Source organism: Suricata suricatta, chromosome 4, assembly GCF_006229205.1.
Source record: "Suricata suricatta isolate VVHF042 chromosome 4, meerkat_22Aug2017_6uvM2_HiC, whole genome shotgun sequence".
In the NCBI taxonomy this organism is placed as follows: domain Eukaryota; kingdom Metazoa; phylum Chordata; class Mammalia; order Carnivora; family Herpestidae; genus Suricata; species Suricata suricatta.
In genome coordinates this window covers 84,908,511-84,926,935 of record NC_043703.1, presented here as the reverse complement: position 1 = coordinate 84,926,935, position 18,425 = coordinate 84,908,511, and the positions used below count along the sequence as shown (strand labels likewise).

Genomic DNA, 18,425 nt, shown 5'->3' with positions numbered 1-18,425 from the left:
GCACAGAGCTGGACACAGGGCTCAAATCCATGACCGTGAGATCGCGACTTGAGCAGAAGTTGGACGCTTAAACAACTGAACCATCCAGGAACCCCTCAGTTACTGTTTTTGTATCTTTTGGGTAAATACCCCGTAGTGCAATTACTGGATCATAGGGTAGTTCTATTTTTAATTTTTGAGGACTCTCCATACTGTCTTCTGCAGTGGCTGCGCTAGTCTGCATTCCCACCAGCACTGCATGAGGTTTCCTTTCTCCAAATCTTTGCCAGCACTGGTTGTTTCTTATGTTTTCGATTTTTGCCATTCTGACAGGTGTGAGGTGATATCTCATTGTAGCTTTGATCTGCATTTCCATCAGTGATGTTGAGCATCTTTTCATGTGTCTGTTGGCCATCTGGATGTCTTCTTTGGAGAAATGTCTGTTTGTGCCTTCTGCCCATTAAAAATTTTTTTTATGTTTCTTTTGTTTTTAAGAGACAGATACAGAGCACAAGTGGGAGAGGGAGACACAGGATGTGAAATATGCTCTAGGCTCTGAGCTGTCAGCACAGCCCTGATGCAGGGCTTGCACTCACGGACCATGAAATCTTGACCTAGCTTACATCAGAGCTCAACCAACTGAGCCACCCAGTTGTCTTCTGCCCATTTTTAAATCAGATTATTTGGTATATGGGGATGTGGACTTGTAGAAGTTCTTAATATATTTTGGATACTAATCCTTTATCAGCTCTGTCATTTGCAGATATCTTCTCCCATTCAGTTGGTTGCCTTTTAGTTTTGTTGGTTGTTTCCTTTACTGTGCAGAAACTTAATTTTGATGAAGTCCTAGTAGGTTTTTTTTTTGTTGCTTTTGCTTTTATTTCCCTTGCCTCAGGAGACATACCTAGAAAAATGTTGCTACAGCCAATGTCTACTATCTGTATCTCTTTAGATGGAACCTAGGATGAGCTGTCATTGAAGTCATACTGAATTTCCCTTTCTAGTTGCCATTTGAGATGGTCAGGAGTCACATTCCAGAGAGGAGCTTATGTACCTGGTGAGGCAAGGAGACAATAAAGAGCAGCACATGTTGAGGCATAGAGTGTATGCTGGGTGGACAGGGTGTGTGGGAGATGGCACTGGAATTGTCCACTGAGGGAAGAGTGTAAAGAGCCTTGGACATCCAACTTAGGAGCATGAACTTGATCCTAAAGCCCTTCCCTTACCAGAGTGTGCACAGGTGCTCTATTGAAATAGATATCGTCTGGGGGGAAATAAGAGCTCTGTAGTCCCAAAGTTTTGGAAATATTGGAGGAAACACGAAAAAGGGCTTCTTTCCTCCAGGAGTTCCCTGAGCCAATAACTACATTGCAAACTTTCTAGAAGTGCATACTGTAGATAAGTAGAAATGAGACCCGAAACTAAGTCTTTGGGAAAAAAAAAAAAACGAGTCCAAGAGATATTTAGGATGAGGGGTAGAAAACAATTGGTGACCTATTAGGTGGTGGGGTGTGGGAGCACTGAGGAGGTGTGGCAGGGGAGGGAAAGCCATGGACACTTCAGCTTGAACTTTAGAATTTTAGGCAGTACCTTAGCATTTTAGGCACTAGAGTGATAGAGAAAATGAAACTGGTTTTGATGGAAGACAACAGATTTTGAATTTATTGTGGACATGTTGTTGTGATCCTGGCAGGTACCCGCGCCCATAGACTACAAAGTTGGGCAGAGCTGAGACATTCAAGCCATAGGTGCTGATGAAGATGTTCAGAGACAGTGGGGCTCCCATGATACACATCACAATCACTTACACCAATTGATCAGTAATGCTACAGTGACGGGCAGAAGGGTAGAGCCACCACTGAGACCTTAAGTGCTGACTCTAATATTCTGATTAGGATCCTTGTCGTGTTTCAACAGGAGCTGTATCTTTTCTTGCAGAATCACTGCCTGTGCAATGACGATGAATAAGTATGTGGAGGAAAATGTATCTCAAAAGTCCTACACGACCATCAAGTATTTCATGAAGATGCTGAGCAGCGTCAGTGAGACTCTGATCTTCATCTTCATGGGCGTGTCCACTGTTGGAAAGAACCACGAGTGGAACTGGGCCTTCGTGTGCTTCACTCTTGCCTTCTGTCTCATCTGGCGAGCTCTGGGTAATGGTGCTTGGTTTGCAAATGAATGAATGTCCAGAAGCATGGAGCTTGCCTCTTCTTGTCCCTTCCTTTGGCTACTGCTACTTCCTCTTCTTCTTTATCTTCTCCTGGCCCTCCTCCTCCTCTTCCCCATTCCTGATAGATTCTTTTCAACCCCAAGTACCTTCCTGACTATGCTATAAGTTACAGTAACCTCTCTGGGCCTCTCTGAGTCCACATTTTCACCTGTTATCCCAGAACAACGAGCAGGTATGCTTGGGAGCAGGGGTGAAGGGGAAGGTGGTGGGGCTTGTTCAGTTCAGCACTCTGCCTGTGTGTCATAGAAGCGAAAAATGAGTCTTCCTGCTTTCACATTCTGGCCTCACATAGTCTACTCTCTTTGGTTTTTGCTTTTCGCTCTCAGGTGTCTTTGTCCTGACTCAGGTCATTAACTGGTTCCGGACGATCCCCCTGACCTTTAAGGACCAGTTCATCATCGCCTATGGAGGGCTCCGAGGTGCCATCTGCTTTGCGCTTGTGTTCCTGCTGCCTGCGGCTGTGTTTCCTCGGAAAAAGCTGTTCATTACAGCGGCAATTGTTGTCATATTCTTTACTGTCTTCATCCTGGTGAGTAAGTTTCTTTGTCCTGGCAGCATCCCTCTGGTTACCAAGAGGAGGCCAGATCGTCCAGGCTCTCATACTGAATTCCTTTCGCAGGACACAAAGTGACAAAGGGGTGTTGGAGCTTTGGTAGTTATGCTGTTAGGGAAAAGGCTATTTTCTCATGTCACCTGATTGTACAGGGCCCTGGGAGAATCCGGTTCATTCGTTTGTCCCCCACACAGGAATTCTTATTTAAGGAAACTCTGCTAAGTGATCTAAACTTACTACTGGAAACTGACGAACTGAGCTTGCTAATCCTTGTCATTTGTCTTACTCTGTGACTCAGTAAATGTACTCGTTAAATGCTCCTTGTGTGATGACCTTCCAGTAGCAATTTGACATTAGTTGACTGCATAGCAGTCTATGGGCTATGTGAATACATGTCTAGTATTGGGAGGCAGAAAATGTGGTAGGAAGAACGTGGGCCTGTGTCAGGATCCTGACTTGACCAACCAGTCTCTTTAAGTTAATGAGCCAGCCCTTAAGGGATTATGTTTTGCAGATACTTACTTAGTAAATATGTATTGGACTCCTGCTATGTGCCAGACAGTGCTCTGGGGACTTAGGATCCATGAATGAACAAAACACAGAAATCTCTCTGTCCTTGTGAACTTACACCCCAGAGGGGATGGCAGAACTAGACACTAGACATGACAAGTGAGTAAATTACAGAGTATGTAAGAAGGTAAAAGGTGCTATATAATAAGAAGTAAGGGCTCAGGCATGGTGAGAGTGGAGTGGTAATTGAGGGGAGTTGCAGTTCTTTTTTAACTTTTTGGTTAATGTTTATGTATTTTGAGAGAGTGGCAGTGTAAGTGTGGCAGGGACAGAGAAAGAGAAAAGGGAGACTCCCAGGCAGGCTCCACACTGTCAGCACAGAGCCCGATGTGGGGCTCAAACTCATGAAACCATGAGATCATGACCTGAACCAAGATCAAGAATCAGACGCTTCACCGACTGAGCCATCCAGGTGCCCCAGGGGAGTTGAAGTTCTACATAGAGTCCTCATGGAAGGCAGCTGTGAAACAATGACATTGGGTCAGAGGCTTGTAGGGGTGAAGGAATTAGCTAATAAGCTGAAGAACACTCTGGGCAGATAGGACCATAGGTCTGCAGGCAGTGGGTTCCTGGCCAGTGTGGCTGGAGAGATGGGGGATGAACCTGATGAGGGCGACTTCGCAGAGGACCCCCGGGCTTTTGATGTGAGCAGCGAGGAGGACGGACTTGCTCTTAAGTGAGGAGGGAATGGTGTGGGTGGAAGGGGTTGGACTTGATTACAAGCACGCCAGGTTAGGGGTGTTGAGTAGACCTACAAGCAGAGGGACGAGCAGGCAGGGTACTGAGCCAGGGCTTCAGGAGACAGCGGGGTCGTCTGCAGAGAGCTGGGGTTGGAAGCCGTGAAATTGGACATGTTGCCAAGGGAGTGAAAATACGTATCAAGGAAACCAATATGCAGGACCAGGAACTGGTCTCTGGGGCAGCCCAACTTTGAGACACTGGAGAGAAGAGAGATGCAGCCAAGGACATTGAGGGCAAGTGACAATGACAAAGGGGGAAAACCAGGAGGTACTTTTTAAAAAAAATTGTTCAGCAGTTCATTACAGAATGCTTCCTAGCTGCCTCACTCGGGCCTAAGCTCTTTTTCTAGTTTCTCATTTGACCCTCGTAACAATTCTGTGGCACAAAACTCTAAGACTCACTGTTACTAACTTCAGATTACAGTTGAGGAAACTGAGACACTGAGCCTACGCTTAAGTCCCTTTCCCAAATTTACACGGATAGCAAAAGGTGGAGTGGAGACCAGTTTGGTCTTGATTCTAAATAAAGCACATCATAAGCGTTCAATGTTGGAACTCTCTGTGCTCCTTTTCCTTCCACTGTCAATTCTCCGAAAAGCAGTTGATCCTTCATCCATTCATACCTCCCAGTGCTGGGAACACTGGGTTGTCCTAGCTGAAGAATCCTGGAGAAGAATGCCTGGGGTGACCTTTCCTAAGTCCAGAAGTAGCCACTTTCTGTTACCTTCACACTGCTGGTACCCGTCATTGACCCTGTGTCTGGCATTCAGACAAGGACTTTCCCCTATGTATTATCTCATTTCATCTGCACAACACAGCCCCATGAGGCTGAAAGAGAGAAAGGAGACTGACCCAAGGCTACACATAGGTGAATGACAGAAGCTGAGGTTAAGCCTAGGACTCTGATCCCACCGATGAGCTCTTCTTCCATTGACTTCGGCCAGAGATGACATTATCTACCAGATTATGATTCATAACAGCTTCACTTACAGTTAGACGTACTCATTGTGGTTCAAATATCCCATGTTGGCCTGAGTCCCCTTCTTATACTCAGTGAGTCACCTGGGGGTGTAGAGGAGAAGCAAACTGTCCATGTATTTATCTTCTTACTGTGCTGTTTACAGGATACTTGTAAAAAGTCATCCAATTTGCTACTCCTACACGTTACCTGAGGCAAAATTGTGCATTGAATCCATTTTGCCTTGAGCACTTTAATCGCTCAGGAGCATCCTAGGGCATCAGGCTTGAGGGGGAAAAGTCAGGCAGGAGTGAGTGACTCACTGCGTGGCCTGGGCCAGCTGCCCTGTCCTAGGCATTCCCAGTGAGCCCTGCCAAGGCTTAGGCAGTGCTCTGGACTCCTCCGGGCTCTCAAAACTGAAGGTGTCAGATACAAAAATAGAGCCATGTCAGTCTAGTGTAACTAGGAACTAGGTCATTTTGAGATGTCTGTATCATCTGCTCTTACCTACATAAGTGCTTCTCAAATATCCACAGTGCAGAACCAGCCCCCTCCCCCAACACCATAGGCACATGCTTTTGTAAAGTCAATAAAAATGACTAAGGGGCACCTGGGAAGTTGAGTGTCCAACCTCCGCTCAGGTCATGATCTCATAGTTCAAGACTTCAAGCCCCCATAGGGCTTGCTGCTGTCGGCACAATACTGGCTCTGGATCCCCTCCCCCCCTCAAATGAATAAACTTTTTTTTAACTAAATTTATTTTTTATGTTTTTTTAAATTTATTTTTGAGAGACAGAGACAGCGCAAGCAGGGGAGGGTCAGAGAGAGAGGGAGACACAGAATCTGAAGCAGGCTCCAGGCTCTGATCTAGCTGTCAGCACAGAGCCCGATGTGGGGCTTGAACCCACGAACTGTGAGATCATGACCTGAGCTGAAGCCGGATGCTTAACCGACTGAGCCACCCAGGCGCCCCATAAACATTTTTTAAAAAATGACTAAATAGGAAAATGTAATTCAGAAGAGGACATACAAAATACAACCTCAAATTTTTTAATGATTAGATTCAACAGGCATAAGATTGCATTTCTACACCAGAACAGATATAATATAGAGAAAAGGAGAGTATACAATTATTCAATGAATGTATGTGTATAGGTGATGAATATAGAGTGTCACTATTGTGCTCATAATATCTTGGCTTTTTGGAATTGTAAATCAACCAAAAGAGACCCGTGAACTTTACATTCCCCATATTCAAAGCCTACACGACCAGTTTGAATGAATAGCATGTATATCAAGTTTTAACTGCAATTAACAGAGTTTGAGATGTGACGAATGAAGAAAGCACAGGCCACAAACAGAACAGTTTAGATGTATTGGCTGTATTTGGTAGTGTAGGTCTATCAAATTAACCATTCAGTGATGGAGACCCTTGGGGGGTCAGTACTTGGAGTCTGTAAGCGTGCCCCATGGATAGTCTCCTCCTCTGATTTGGTTTAAGGATAACCAGGCAGAGCTCTCTCTGACGCCCACGAGGAAGGGGAATTTCTGTAGTGCCCCGCATACTGTAGTCTTCCTGTCACTATTGTCCACCCACCCTTCTGTGTGCACAGAATGGAGACTAACCGATCTGGCTCTTTTTTTTAACTTTTTAATGTTTATTCGTTTCTGAGATGGGGTGTGAGGGGCAGAGAGAGAAGGAAACAGAGAAACCAAAGCAGGCTTTAGCACAGAGCCAGACACAGGGCTTGAACCTACAAACTGTGAGATCATGACCTGAGCTGAAGTCGGATGCTTAACTGACAGAGCCACCCAGGCGCCCACGGATCTAGCTCTTAAGAGACTCTAGGTTATGAACACACACGTGTGTGCGCGCGCACGAACACACACACACATACACTTCCTTCAGAAAGGGTATTTTTTCCCAGAATACACCAATAATTAAGGAACTCGGGGAAAGAAGCCTGGAAGAAAATAACTTAAATGGGCTATAAACATACCAGAAATCTTTTATGTTGATGGACCTATCATGAAACTTCAAAATGCCTTTCCCCTTATTTCATTATTTCTTACATGATACTGTTGAGTTATTAGCACTATATTCTAAAATAGAATTCCATGTGCCATATGGTTTATTGTTTGACACCTAGACTTATAATGAGAATTTTAGCGTTCCTTCGTCATGTTGGTAATTAGAGAAAGTAGCCTCTTTATGAAGCACATTAACATGCTTCCAGAATTCAGTCTTGCTTGTGGAATATTGAGTGAGTAAACAATCTGATCCCTTGGGAATGTCAATTCCTTTTCTTTTAGATAAGATTGGTAATGATACATAAAATATAAGCTGTCTCTCTTGTTTTAAAATTATATTCAAGAAGGTAGAGTCCAGTAGTAGAAAGCACAGACATTGGAGTAAGGCTGTCCTGAGTTGAGATTCTGATTGATATTCTGATAGTTAATGTCCAGAATAGCCTCTGTGAGCTGCTGTGTACTTAGTATAAGATCTGGATAATAGTATATCCCTCCAGGCAGAAGAGAAGAAATGTATGTAAATATAGTACTTGATGCAAACTACTAGCTTGATGTTTTAGCCTGATGGTTTGCCCTGTTTTAATTATGACACTAAGTAAAATGGTAATAGAAGAAAGAAAAACAATGCCCTTCATTGTAGTTTTCTTTGGAAGAAAAAATGGAGAACAATCTACAATTTGGTTATTATTTAATTCTTATAATCATATAGCAGACCCTCAGAATTCTGGAAATCCATTCAGTGGTTATCTAGAAGTCCATCAGGTAGCAGGGTTGAACGAAATTCAAGCAAGGACAGACTCTGTCTCCACTGCAGATCGGTGCTGTTGTAAGTCGTTGTTCAGAACTGTAGAGCATCTGGGATTTTTACCTTGTTTGCAAGTTAATAAGTTTAACTTGCTTGTCAAATTTCCATGGATACTTGCAGAAGACATCGGACTCCTGATTCAGAGACAAGGGGCTTTCACACGCATGGCCAAAGCAGTAGCCAGAGCTTCGTGTTGGTTTGTGTCTGTTCCATCCCCCGGGTTTCCCCACAGAGGGCTCAGGATGGAGATCTGCACGAGCGGTACATGGCAGGAGGCAGGACACGGGCACTGAGCTTGAGAATCTATCACTCTTTGTCTTGAGGGCGATATTACCTCATTTCTCAGTGTTGCTTGTTGCAAATGCAGTCCTGAAACATGGCCTGGGGACAAACGGTTGAGGTCCTGCATTATTGGTACCCTCTGCAAGGATGGGTGGGACATTCAGGACCCGAAGCAAGCTGGCCTTTCCCCGCAACAAGTATCTCTGCTGACTTAGCCTTTCAAATGGGGCCAATGATGCTAACTATTCTATAGATATTGTAAGGACCTTCAAATGTGCTTTAATTTGTTAAATGAGTGGTCATATTTAAGATACATATGTACCAGTGACACATTCCATATTTAATTAACATACACCATTACTAAGTGGAGAGCTATGAAATTAACAAAAATTCATTCTGATCCTAAATGAGCTAGGTGATCAGATTTTTTTAAGATTAAAAAATATAGAGAGAGAATGATTTAGGATGTGGGAGAAAGCACAGTCAAGGATAGCTCCAGGGGTTCATGACTGAGCAACCAGGTGAGAGAAGGCAATGTTTAATTTAATACCATGATAGTATTGGGTTTGAAGGGTGGGGAATCAGGTGTTCAGTTTTGGACATGAATGAATGCCTGTTAGACATCTAAATGGAAATATTGACTAGGTAATTATATATACATATATATATATATATTTGGAGAGAGAGAGAGAGTGAGTGAGTTAGTTTAAGGGAGAAGCTATCTTCTCACTGGGAGATAGAAATTTGAGACTTATTGGTATATACATGGTTTGTAAAGCATGAGTCTGGAAAAAACCATTCAGGAGTGAACACAGAAGGAATACAGAAAAGGAGGCCTATCGATAATGAGAAGTCAAGAAAATGTTCAGGACCAGCCTAGAAGAATGAAAAATGTGGATAGCACAGTGGGGGGGAAATCAAGACTTCCTCCAGAGGTCAGGTGAAGAAAGTGTTCAGGACGCAGAAAGTTCTGGCAACTGTGACACAGGGGGCACATGGCAGGTGAGTTGGGAACAGAGAGTGGACTGTTGGATGCAGCAAGCCTGTGATGAGTGGACATCTTCACAAGAGGCTGGGGTTAGATGGCAAGGAAACAGCAATCAATTGGATTCCAGGGAGAAAGATAAAGAGAAATTGGGGACAGAAGACCTAAGGCAAGTCTGTTGAGATCTGGGAGAGGAAAGGGCTAGTAGCTAGAGGGGACCATGTGGGCTTTTGTTTGTGTTTTTTAAAGGTAGGAGCCCATAGTAGCATTCCTGAATGCTGGTACAATAGAGAGAAACACTGATGGCACAGGAAAGGGAAGACTTGGTTGAGGGGAAGAGACGTCTGTATGATGGCCAGATTCCGGGCAATGTAGTTAAGCTCGGAAAGATACACAGAGGCCGGGAGGCTGTGGGGTGAAGAGCGTGAGCACCATGTGAACACTTTTATGGTTCTTGCCCACTTATCCCCTTCACAAATAAGTACGGTGTGTGCAACTGAGTTTATAATCTCTGTGACCAAGTGTGTAATGTGAGCACAGCCTTACGTAGAATACGGGATATGCATGGCAATGATAGCAACATTTTTTAATAAGAGAGATAAGAGAGTTTCCTCAAGTTCTGGAAATTGTCTGCTAAATCAGCAAAGAAATATAAGGTAGTTCTTCCCCACCCCCCTCCTTTTTTGTTTTTTTTTTTTTTTGGTAAAATTTAATTAAAAATAACCAACAGACCAAATCATTTTCTTCCCAAAGCTCAAACCAAAAGAATGCTCATTACTTAATCAGACATTTCTTTTTCATGACTCGTTACTGGGCGCAGAAGCAGGCAGGGCAGGTGGAAATGAGTGGCACCGGGTGAAAAACCACGCTCACCTCGCTGTCCTTCTGTTCACACCTGCTGTCAATCCTCCCTTCGACGCATCAGGTCTCGCCTTGCCCTGTTGTTGTGTTCATTGTACCAAAGCCGAATGAGTGGGCAAACATTTAACTCGTACTTCGCACATACATTTTTCAGTGGTTTGATAGAAAACCAAGGAGTTTCCTTATTTTTTTTTTAACCTACACAGATGGTAACAAGTTGATCAAGTTGCTTCCCAAGTGACCTAAATTATACATTTTCCAGTGTGGTAAAATTAGGTGCCTTCCCAAGGGTGAGTGGTTGTGGTTGTTTTCGCCCTTTGTTTCTCCCAACCCAAGACCCAGGGCTCCTAGAATAGAGCATACAGCTTGGGGAACTTAATATGACATACGCAGACGCCACGTACTCTGCCTCCAAAATAGATGGATTAAGGAAGGAAGGAAGAAGGGAAGGAGAGGCACCTATCAAATAATTCCTGTTGGCATGACATGACAAGTGCAGATACTCTAACAGCAAATAGGAGACTCTTAAAATAGCTGTTTAAGAACAGGTTGTTAAAAGATAGTTCCAGTGACCCATTGCATATAACCCACCATTTTATTAGTTATAAACCAAAATTGGGGCACCAGGGTGGCTCAGTTGGTTAAGCAGCCGACTTTGGCTCAGCTCATGGTCTCATGGTTCGTGGGTTTGAGCCTCGCATCAGGTTCTGTGCTGACAGCTCACAGCCTGGAGCCTGTTTCAGATTCTGGGTCTCCCTCTCTCTCTCTGCCCCTCCCCACTCGTGCTCTGTCTCTCTCTGTCTCAAAAATCAATAAAACAAAAAAATTATTTAAAAAATTATAAACTAAAATAGGTGGTGTTTTTAGAAACTGAATTTGCACTAGGCACCAGGCCACGCTTGCTTTTTGTAGTTGATCAGTTTTGTTTTATTTGTGGCCGCACATTACCTTCTAGATCATCTGTCCAGTGGAAGGGGCCCACATGTGGATTGGAGCCCGTGTCCTGTCTTTATTTTTATGTCCCATGTTTCCAATGACTAGGCGTATTTACAACACTTTTATTTTTACTAAATGGATACTGATAGAAAAAAACCACACAAAACAACAGCTGGTGTCCTTAAACCACATGACATAGTTTCTACACGACTGATTTTTATTGAATTTTTTTTCCTGGAGTGATTATGAAGTCAGTGCCTTCATGGAGTCTTGAGTTCAATGGAATCACCTATTTCTGTAAACCACATGTTTACGCCTATTTTCATTTACATAAGTTAAAAATTACCAAATGCATGTTGATTGGAAAACTGTGTATTACCTTTTATATTATTTCAAAGTGACAGACTGAAATGCAAATAGAACATAATGTCTGTTTTATCCCAAATTTGGTCAAAATCAGTTCATACTCCAGAAAGTCAAAATTAAACTTAAAAATTCCCAGAGCTGATTGATAGAACACAGTGGATAATCTCTTTTAAAAAGTGTGTGTGAGAGAGAGATAGAGAGAGGGTCACGGTTTATGTTATCAAAAACATTCTTAAAGACATGCAAAAGGGCGAGACAAAATCAAATGCATGGCAGGGAACGTGTCTCAATATGTGTACCAATCCCCCCAAAACCCAATACTCCCCTGCCCCCCGGGCATGCGTTCCCCATGTCAAGTAGGGCCAGCCATCTGCCTACCGTGCAGCAGCCTTGGGGATCTTCCGTGACCCCACATTCTCACCACCTCCTTACCTCCCTATTTTAGAGCTAGTGTCTCACAATTTTAAGTCTATTAGCTGGTTGTTCGTTTTGATGTCTGTAAGTTCCCCATCATTCTTCTTCTCTGGTTTCCTGGTTACCTGTACTCTTCCAGACTAATTTAGAGCTCACCTCTCAAGTTCTGTTAGTAAAAATACTTTGGAATCTGTTATCAGAATTTTGCTGCATGTACTGAGATAAAATTGTCAGCATCATACTGTCATATAATCCCATCTAGGAACTGTGTCTTTTTAAAACTCAAATCTTTTGAATATCCTTTTATTAATTTTTATAGTTATTTTTACAAACGTTTTGTGCATTTCCTGATGGGATTATATAGTTTGTATATATGCATATATAGAGCATATAATATATATTTGGTATGTATGGAGTATACCAGTGTATATTTTATATATTATATACTAGCCCACTAATACACACACACACACACACACACACACACACACACACACATATATATGTTCTCTCATGTAAGTATTCTGTTTCTTTTTTTAAATTAGGATATGGAATAGATTTGTGCCTGTTGAGTTTATGTCTCATCACTATTAAACGTTCTTCGTATTTTTTAATGAAAAAAGATTGTCTTAGATATTTTCGGACAAAAACAAGATCATTAATGAGCAGCAAAAATCTTGTTCTTTCACTTTTATAATCTCTACTTCTACCTGTTTGTCTCTTATTAAATTGACTGGGACAAGCAGAACTGTGTCAAATAGCAGATAAGGAGTATCCTTCTGTTATTTCTAGTTCTAATGGAAAGGCTTTTAATGTTTAATGATTAAGTCAGATGTTCACGAAAGATTTCTGGCAGATGTATTTTTTTTAATTGTGTTAGGGATATTTTCTTTTTCTTCTTAGATTACTAAATAGTTTATGGTTCTGTCCATTTTTCAAGTTCACAAATATGTCCAGCCCCCTCTGTACCCTGTCTCACTGCCGATTCTTTGCTCGTGTTTCGTCCAGCTATGATACGGTTCCAATGTCTTTTAAGACTGTTACCCAGTGTTCCCTCTCTGGGAAGCCTTCCTGGATGGGCTTCCTGTGTATCTCTCATTCTCCCTTTGCCTACTTTGTAACTGTTTTTGGTATATCCTTCTTATAAAACTACAGAGTCCTAGAGCTGAGTGCCTTAACTATTTATTGTTGTGTCAGCAATGCCCAAGACTCTAACGTGTGTGCAGTGGAAGTACAATTAAAATGATTTTAATAAAATAATGAATATAAGAATACTGAGAAGTTTTCTGTGAATGCTGCAAGTAGGTGATTCCTCTGACTTGGTTAATATTTTATTATTTCTTGGAATTTCTCTCTTTGTTTCTTAGAATTACTTACTTAGAGTTTGTTTGCAATGTCTTGAACTTTGTCCATTGTTTTGTTTCTAGTAGAGGAGGATATCTTTTGTTGGTTATCAAAGCTTAGAAGAATAAAAGTTATCCTTGAATTTTTAACTTAATTTTATAAGAAGATACACTTTTTTTTTTTTCTGTGTAGGGAATTACTATCCGACCACTGGTGGAATTTCTAGATGTTAAGAGGTCCAATAAGAAACAGCAAGCAGTCAGTGAAGAAATCCATTGCCGGGTAAGTGTTAATATAGTATAATGATTTAAATGATAAGAGAAAAAATTGTTGGATTCAGTCGGCCATTTGATATTAAGATGCTCATTTCCTGAAGGAGTGGGAAATGGCAGAGTTTAAAAGGGAAGGAGGGCCAAGAAAGGCATACGTTGGGGGTCTAGATTGAGCACAGCCCACAGTGGCTTCTCCAAATAAGCCTGCTAGACCCCTTGGGAATACGGGCACAAGAAATCCCTCTTATTACTTCCTTCAACCTGAAAACATTTCTGTTGGAGAATTATCACCATATTTCATATTTTCCAAAATTATGAGCAAACTATTACAATGAAAAAACTAACTTGAGAGTTGACTTATATCGATATAATAAGCATCACTTTGGAGATGAATTTTTTTTAGTGGCTTTTGGAAGAAATAAAACAAAACAAACAACCCGGCCACAACAAACACCAAAATCAGTCAGCATCTTCAGAGTTTAGAAGTGATAGAAGTAGAGTGGAAATTAGTGATTCCAGGAAAAAATTAATCAAGAGGCTGCATTTTCTGTTTTAGTTTTTTGATCACGTGAAGACTGGGATCGAAGATGTTTGTGGACATTGGGGACACAACTTTTGGAGAGACAAGTAAGAAGATCTTACGCCACTGTATTCTGAAGGGGCTATGGCTTGCTCTGGAAGCAGGACTTACTGACCTGCGTTATTTTTTGGAGTTGCAAATCTTTCCCGTGCTGGGCCAGCCTCTATCCTTTAAGATAAAGTCAAACAACCACAAGGACCTGGAACAAGATAGAAGCTTAATTTTCTCTTCTGTCAAAAGCCAGAAATCAGTAAGCAATGTAGGTGTGTTAATGGGTGAGCTCTGCTTCAGAGGCCGCCGTGATCCCAGGACCCTTCTGTCTAGGTGAATCCACTAACAACTTCTATTTCCAAGGTTGCCTCTTAGACCAGAATGACTGCTCCAGCATTAGTCATCATGCATGCATTCCAGGCTGTGCATAGGAAGAAAGGTAATGAAGAGACAAAGAATATGTATCAGCTTCTTCCGGAATGAAGTTATCAGAGGCTTTCACAGAATTCTTCCAGTTACATACATGGCCTGGCCCTACAGGGGCCTCTCATATGGGCACTTCTCATTGCAAAGGATGCTGAAGAATGAGTCTATTTGGTTAAAAACTGTGGGTATTGTTACTGTTTGTTCTCCCACACTTGTTGAGGGGCTTTGTCAAATGCAGAGTTTCAGAGCACCTGAGGATATAAATAGAATAACAAGTATTAATAAAAATAGCAAAGATTTTTAGATCTACACTTACATGAAAGATTATGTGTGCTTATATCAATGTGTCTGTCATCCATTTTTGTTTGTTTGCTTCTGTTTTTGTTTTGTTTTAACCTTTTAAGGCTCCGTGGCGGATAAATAAGATTCAGTGCTTCTCTTCGAGGATCTTAGAGTTGAAATTCCAAGGTATGTTAGCCAGGCAGAATTAGGTACATGCTTTCATATAAACTGAAAAACAGACTCATGGGATCAAGCAGGAAGGAGTAGATGTGACAGCAGGGTTGAGGACTGCAGGTGCAGGAGTCAGCCCACCCCGCCACCAGGAGCTGACCGTGTGCCTTCTGGGCCATCCCCATGGGTAGGTTGAGTCAGCCATGGTGGGAGCATGCCCTGGAACTGACATATGCTATCTACACCATGGCCTTTTCCAGGTTTTTCTCAAAACAATTTGTTAACATTTACCAATGCATCGCTGGTTAGGAAAGCCTTTTGAAGGAGACAGATGGACAGATTTAAACTATAGTTTAGTAGATTCCTCTCCTTGCCTTTGCTTTCCTAACTTGCTACTAGCTCCCTCCCTCCCCCTGCTCATTTACATGAAGTTGACCAACTGACCAATTTATGCCGTTTGACATCAGCGAGTTTTTGAGTGCTTACTGTTTGTTCACACGTTCTGATATGATGCTTGGTTACACGAGAAGTATAAACCATGAACTCAGGACTTTAAAATTTTACTATAAAATAAAGGTAGCAAAAACAGTCACACAGCAGACAGGCGTGTGTGTGTGGTCATTAAGTGAGACTTTAAGTGCTAGAGCAACATTTATAAACCTGGCCACAGTTTTCTACTAAGGTAGAAAAACTCCTGGGACCTAGCCTAACTTTATAAGTAAAGAAAAAGTATTTTATTTGTACGGAGAGAGTGCCCAGTTAGGCGCATAGGAGCACAAAGTAATAAAGCAAACTAAAATCTCCATTGTGAACATGTGGGAGGGGGGGAAGGATTTACAGTTTTGCAGGCAGGAGGCAGACGAGAGAACCTGCCCATCCCTGCTGTGACTTTCTATGCTGCCCTGCTCCATGTCCCTGGAACCTTCCTAAGAAGACTAATCCTTGTCTTTGCCATGCCAGAGACATAGACTTTCTGCCTTTCTGTCTCTGTCTGTCTGTCTGTCTCTCCCTCTCTCGTTTTCTCAGCCCGGCCATTTTCTACCTACATCCTCCCTTTCCACCCGACCACGTTTCTCCCTTCTCTGGCATCCCACCCTTCCCCGGAGGGACAGGAGAGTGTAGTTGCCCACAAGAGTTGGTTCCATTCCAAAGGGGAGATTGAGTTAAAGATTTATACCACCCCTCTGCCTCCCAAAAAGAGGAAGTAGACATGAGTAGATGTAGTCATGAGCTCAGCAGCCGCTGGGGCAGTGGTAGCAGGAATTGGTGGACATTGTGATCACGTGGATCTGGTCTGGACAATCAGAGAAAAGTCGGGCAACATCCTGTCTTGCAGGCAGAGACACTCTGTCTCTGGGGTACGTGAGTCTGCTCCAGGCTGACATGTACATGCCCCCAGGGCAACTGGACCATAAATACTAAAGAGGGCAGAGCCAACTCTGATTTCCTGTCTGAAAGGTAATATTGCTGCGTGTCGTCCCACATTTTTCTCCACAGTATACATACTTCATTTAACTCCCGTATATTTCCATGCCTGATACTCTCCAGGTAGATTTCAAATACTTCTCTGGATTGTCAAGTACACCGTATACTGCAGGTAGAGCAGGGAAATGTGTGTGGGTAGGGAGGAATTTGGTGCTGACGCAGGCCATTTTTAAAATTAGCCCTCCGCAGATCCTATCTCTGGTATGTGCATGATTGTTGATGTTAAAGATCATATATAAAGAAGTGGATGGTTTAGGTATGTGGGCTATCTTTCCATTTCGTCTGGAATCCTTATGCTGTAAATTTCTAGTGGTCTTGCCAGAGAATTCGTGAGGCATTTGATGCTTTGAGAAAGGGTAAGGCATAATCCTGTGAGTAGAGAAGTTTCTCAGACTCTGAAAGTTGTCTAATGATGGGAAAAGGAAGAAAGCACCGAGGTGTCGCTTGGCAAAGAAATGAAAGTTGTGGAAATAAAGAAAAGAAAGTACTCAGTTCCTAGGCTAAGTAGATCAGCTGTCATTGCCCTTCATGTTAATTCTTCCTTTTGTTGATCTCCAGTAAAAAGCCAAAGCAATAAGAAAAATAACAAAAGTCTAAAGAGATGTGTTGCTGTGGGGCCCCTGGGTGGCCCAGTAGGTTAGACTCTAGATTTGGGCTCAGCTCCTGATCTCACAGTTTGTGAGACTGAGCCCTGCATTGGACTCTGCACTAAGACACAGAGCCTGTGTGAGATTCTCTCTCTCTCTCTCTCTGTCTCAGCCCCTCCCCTACTTGCTTGCTTTCTCTCTCTCAAAATAAATAAATAAACATTAAAGAAAATAAAATATAAAAAGATGTGTTGCTGATGCCAGGAGTCCTGGCCCAATGGGCCTAACACAAAGTTGAGAATAAACTTAGAAAGAAGTTAGCCCTGTGTTTAGTGTAGTGGCCCCAGTGGAAAGGATGGCTCTCTTTAACGATTCATAGCCCTCCAGTTTAGAACAAATGACTGGTGCCAAGAATGAGGGTTCACATTGTTTCCTTTCATAGGACAGGTGTACCTATAAACCTCTTCAGACTTATGGTGATCACTGTAATGCATTTCTTTCTTTCTCAATGTATGTTTATTGCATGCTATTTTGCTTACCTGTTGGCATAATAATGTTACATAACCAACTGCCCCAATACACAGCTGCTCAAACAACAGTCACATTATTAAAGCATGTTAGTCATGAATCTGAGAGTCCAGGGTCTCGGCTGCACCAAGCTGATGTGGACAGGACTTGCTCATGCTTCAGGGGGTTGGCTAGTTGTCAGCTGATCCCGCTGGCCTTCCTGGATGTGATTGGGGTGACAGAGCTCTGCATCATGTGGCTTTCATCTTTGTCCTGGGACTAATGAGTCCCTCCGTGTGTATCCTTCTCATGGCATTTGTGGAAACAAAAGAGGTATGCTTCAATAGGCAAGTGCAAGTGGAAGCCAACAAGTCTATTTTAAGCCTCTGCCCCAATCTTCATGTCTGCTGTAGCCACTGACCAGAGCAAGTAACATTATTGAAGCCAGTGACAGGAAACAGGGCAGCACAGGTCACCTAGGCCATTGTGGAAGGACACTGCCAAGTAATAGGGCAGACGGTTAGATACAGGGAGGGATTGAGACAAATGATCTGTTCTACCATCCATGTTTATAGTGCTCCAGGGACCATCCTAGGCACTGGTGATACAGGAAAAAAGTGGAAAAAAAACCCAAAAACAAAAAGTCTCTGCCCATATGTACTTCTAGAGCTACGGTACAGAAAGCAAGATAAACAAATTATATAGCATGTTAGAAAATGATAAATGCTATGGAGAAAAATGTATCTGGGTGGTAGAATGGGAAGTTAGGCAGATAGGAAGGAGATGGCATGAAGTTTTAATGGGATGGATGGGAAAGCTTTTTTGAAAAATGGCTCTGAAGGAGAGACTTAAAGAGGGGTCTGCAACTGTGGGGGAAGAGTGTTCCTGGTAGAAGGAAGGGTGGGTATAAAGCCCCACAGGCGGGAGTAGAGCTGGCAACTTTCCAGAGCAGGAAGGTGCCAGTGAGGCTGGATGTGAGAAGCACAGTGCTAAGAGGTGCAGCTCCAAACTGTGGAGGCCCCAGGTCATTGTACATTTACTCAAGAGAGACACAGGGTTGACATAGG

At 42.7% G+C, this 18,425-nt stretch overlaps 1 protein-coding gene across 1 annotated transcript in view; it reads left to right on the top strand.

Moving 5' to 3' along the window:
• Positions 1–18,425, top strand: part of SLC9A2 (solute carrier family 9 member A2) — a 97,456-nt gene that overhangs the window by 61,668 nt on the left and 17,363 nt on the right. The window contains exons 4-7 of the mRNA XM_029938494.1: positions 1,918–2,135; positions 2,539–2,741; positions 13,250–13,339; positions 13,886–13,956. Of these exons, the coding sequence (XP_029794354.1) occupies positions 1,918–2,135; positions 2,539–2,741; positions 13,250–13,339; positions 13,886–13,956 (582 nt within the window). The remainder of the gene's footprint in view (positions 1–1,917; positions 2,136–2,538; positions 2,742–13,249; positions 13,340–13,885; positions 13,957–18,425) is intronic.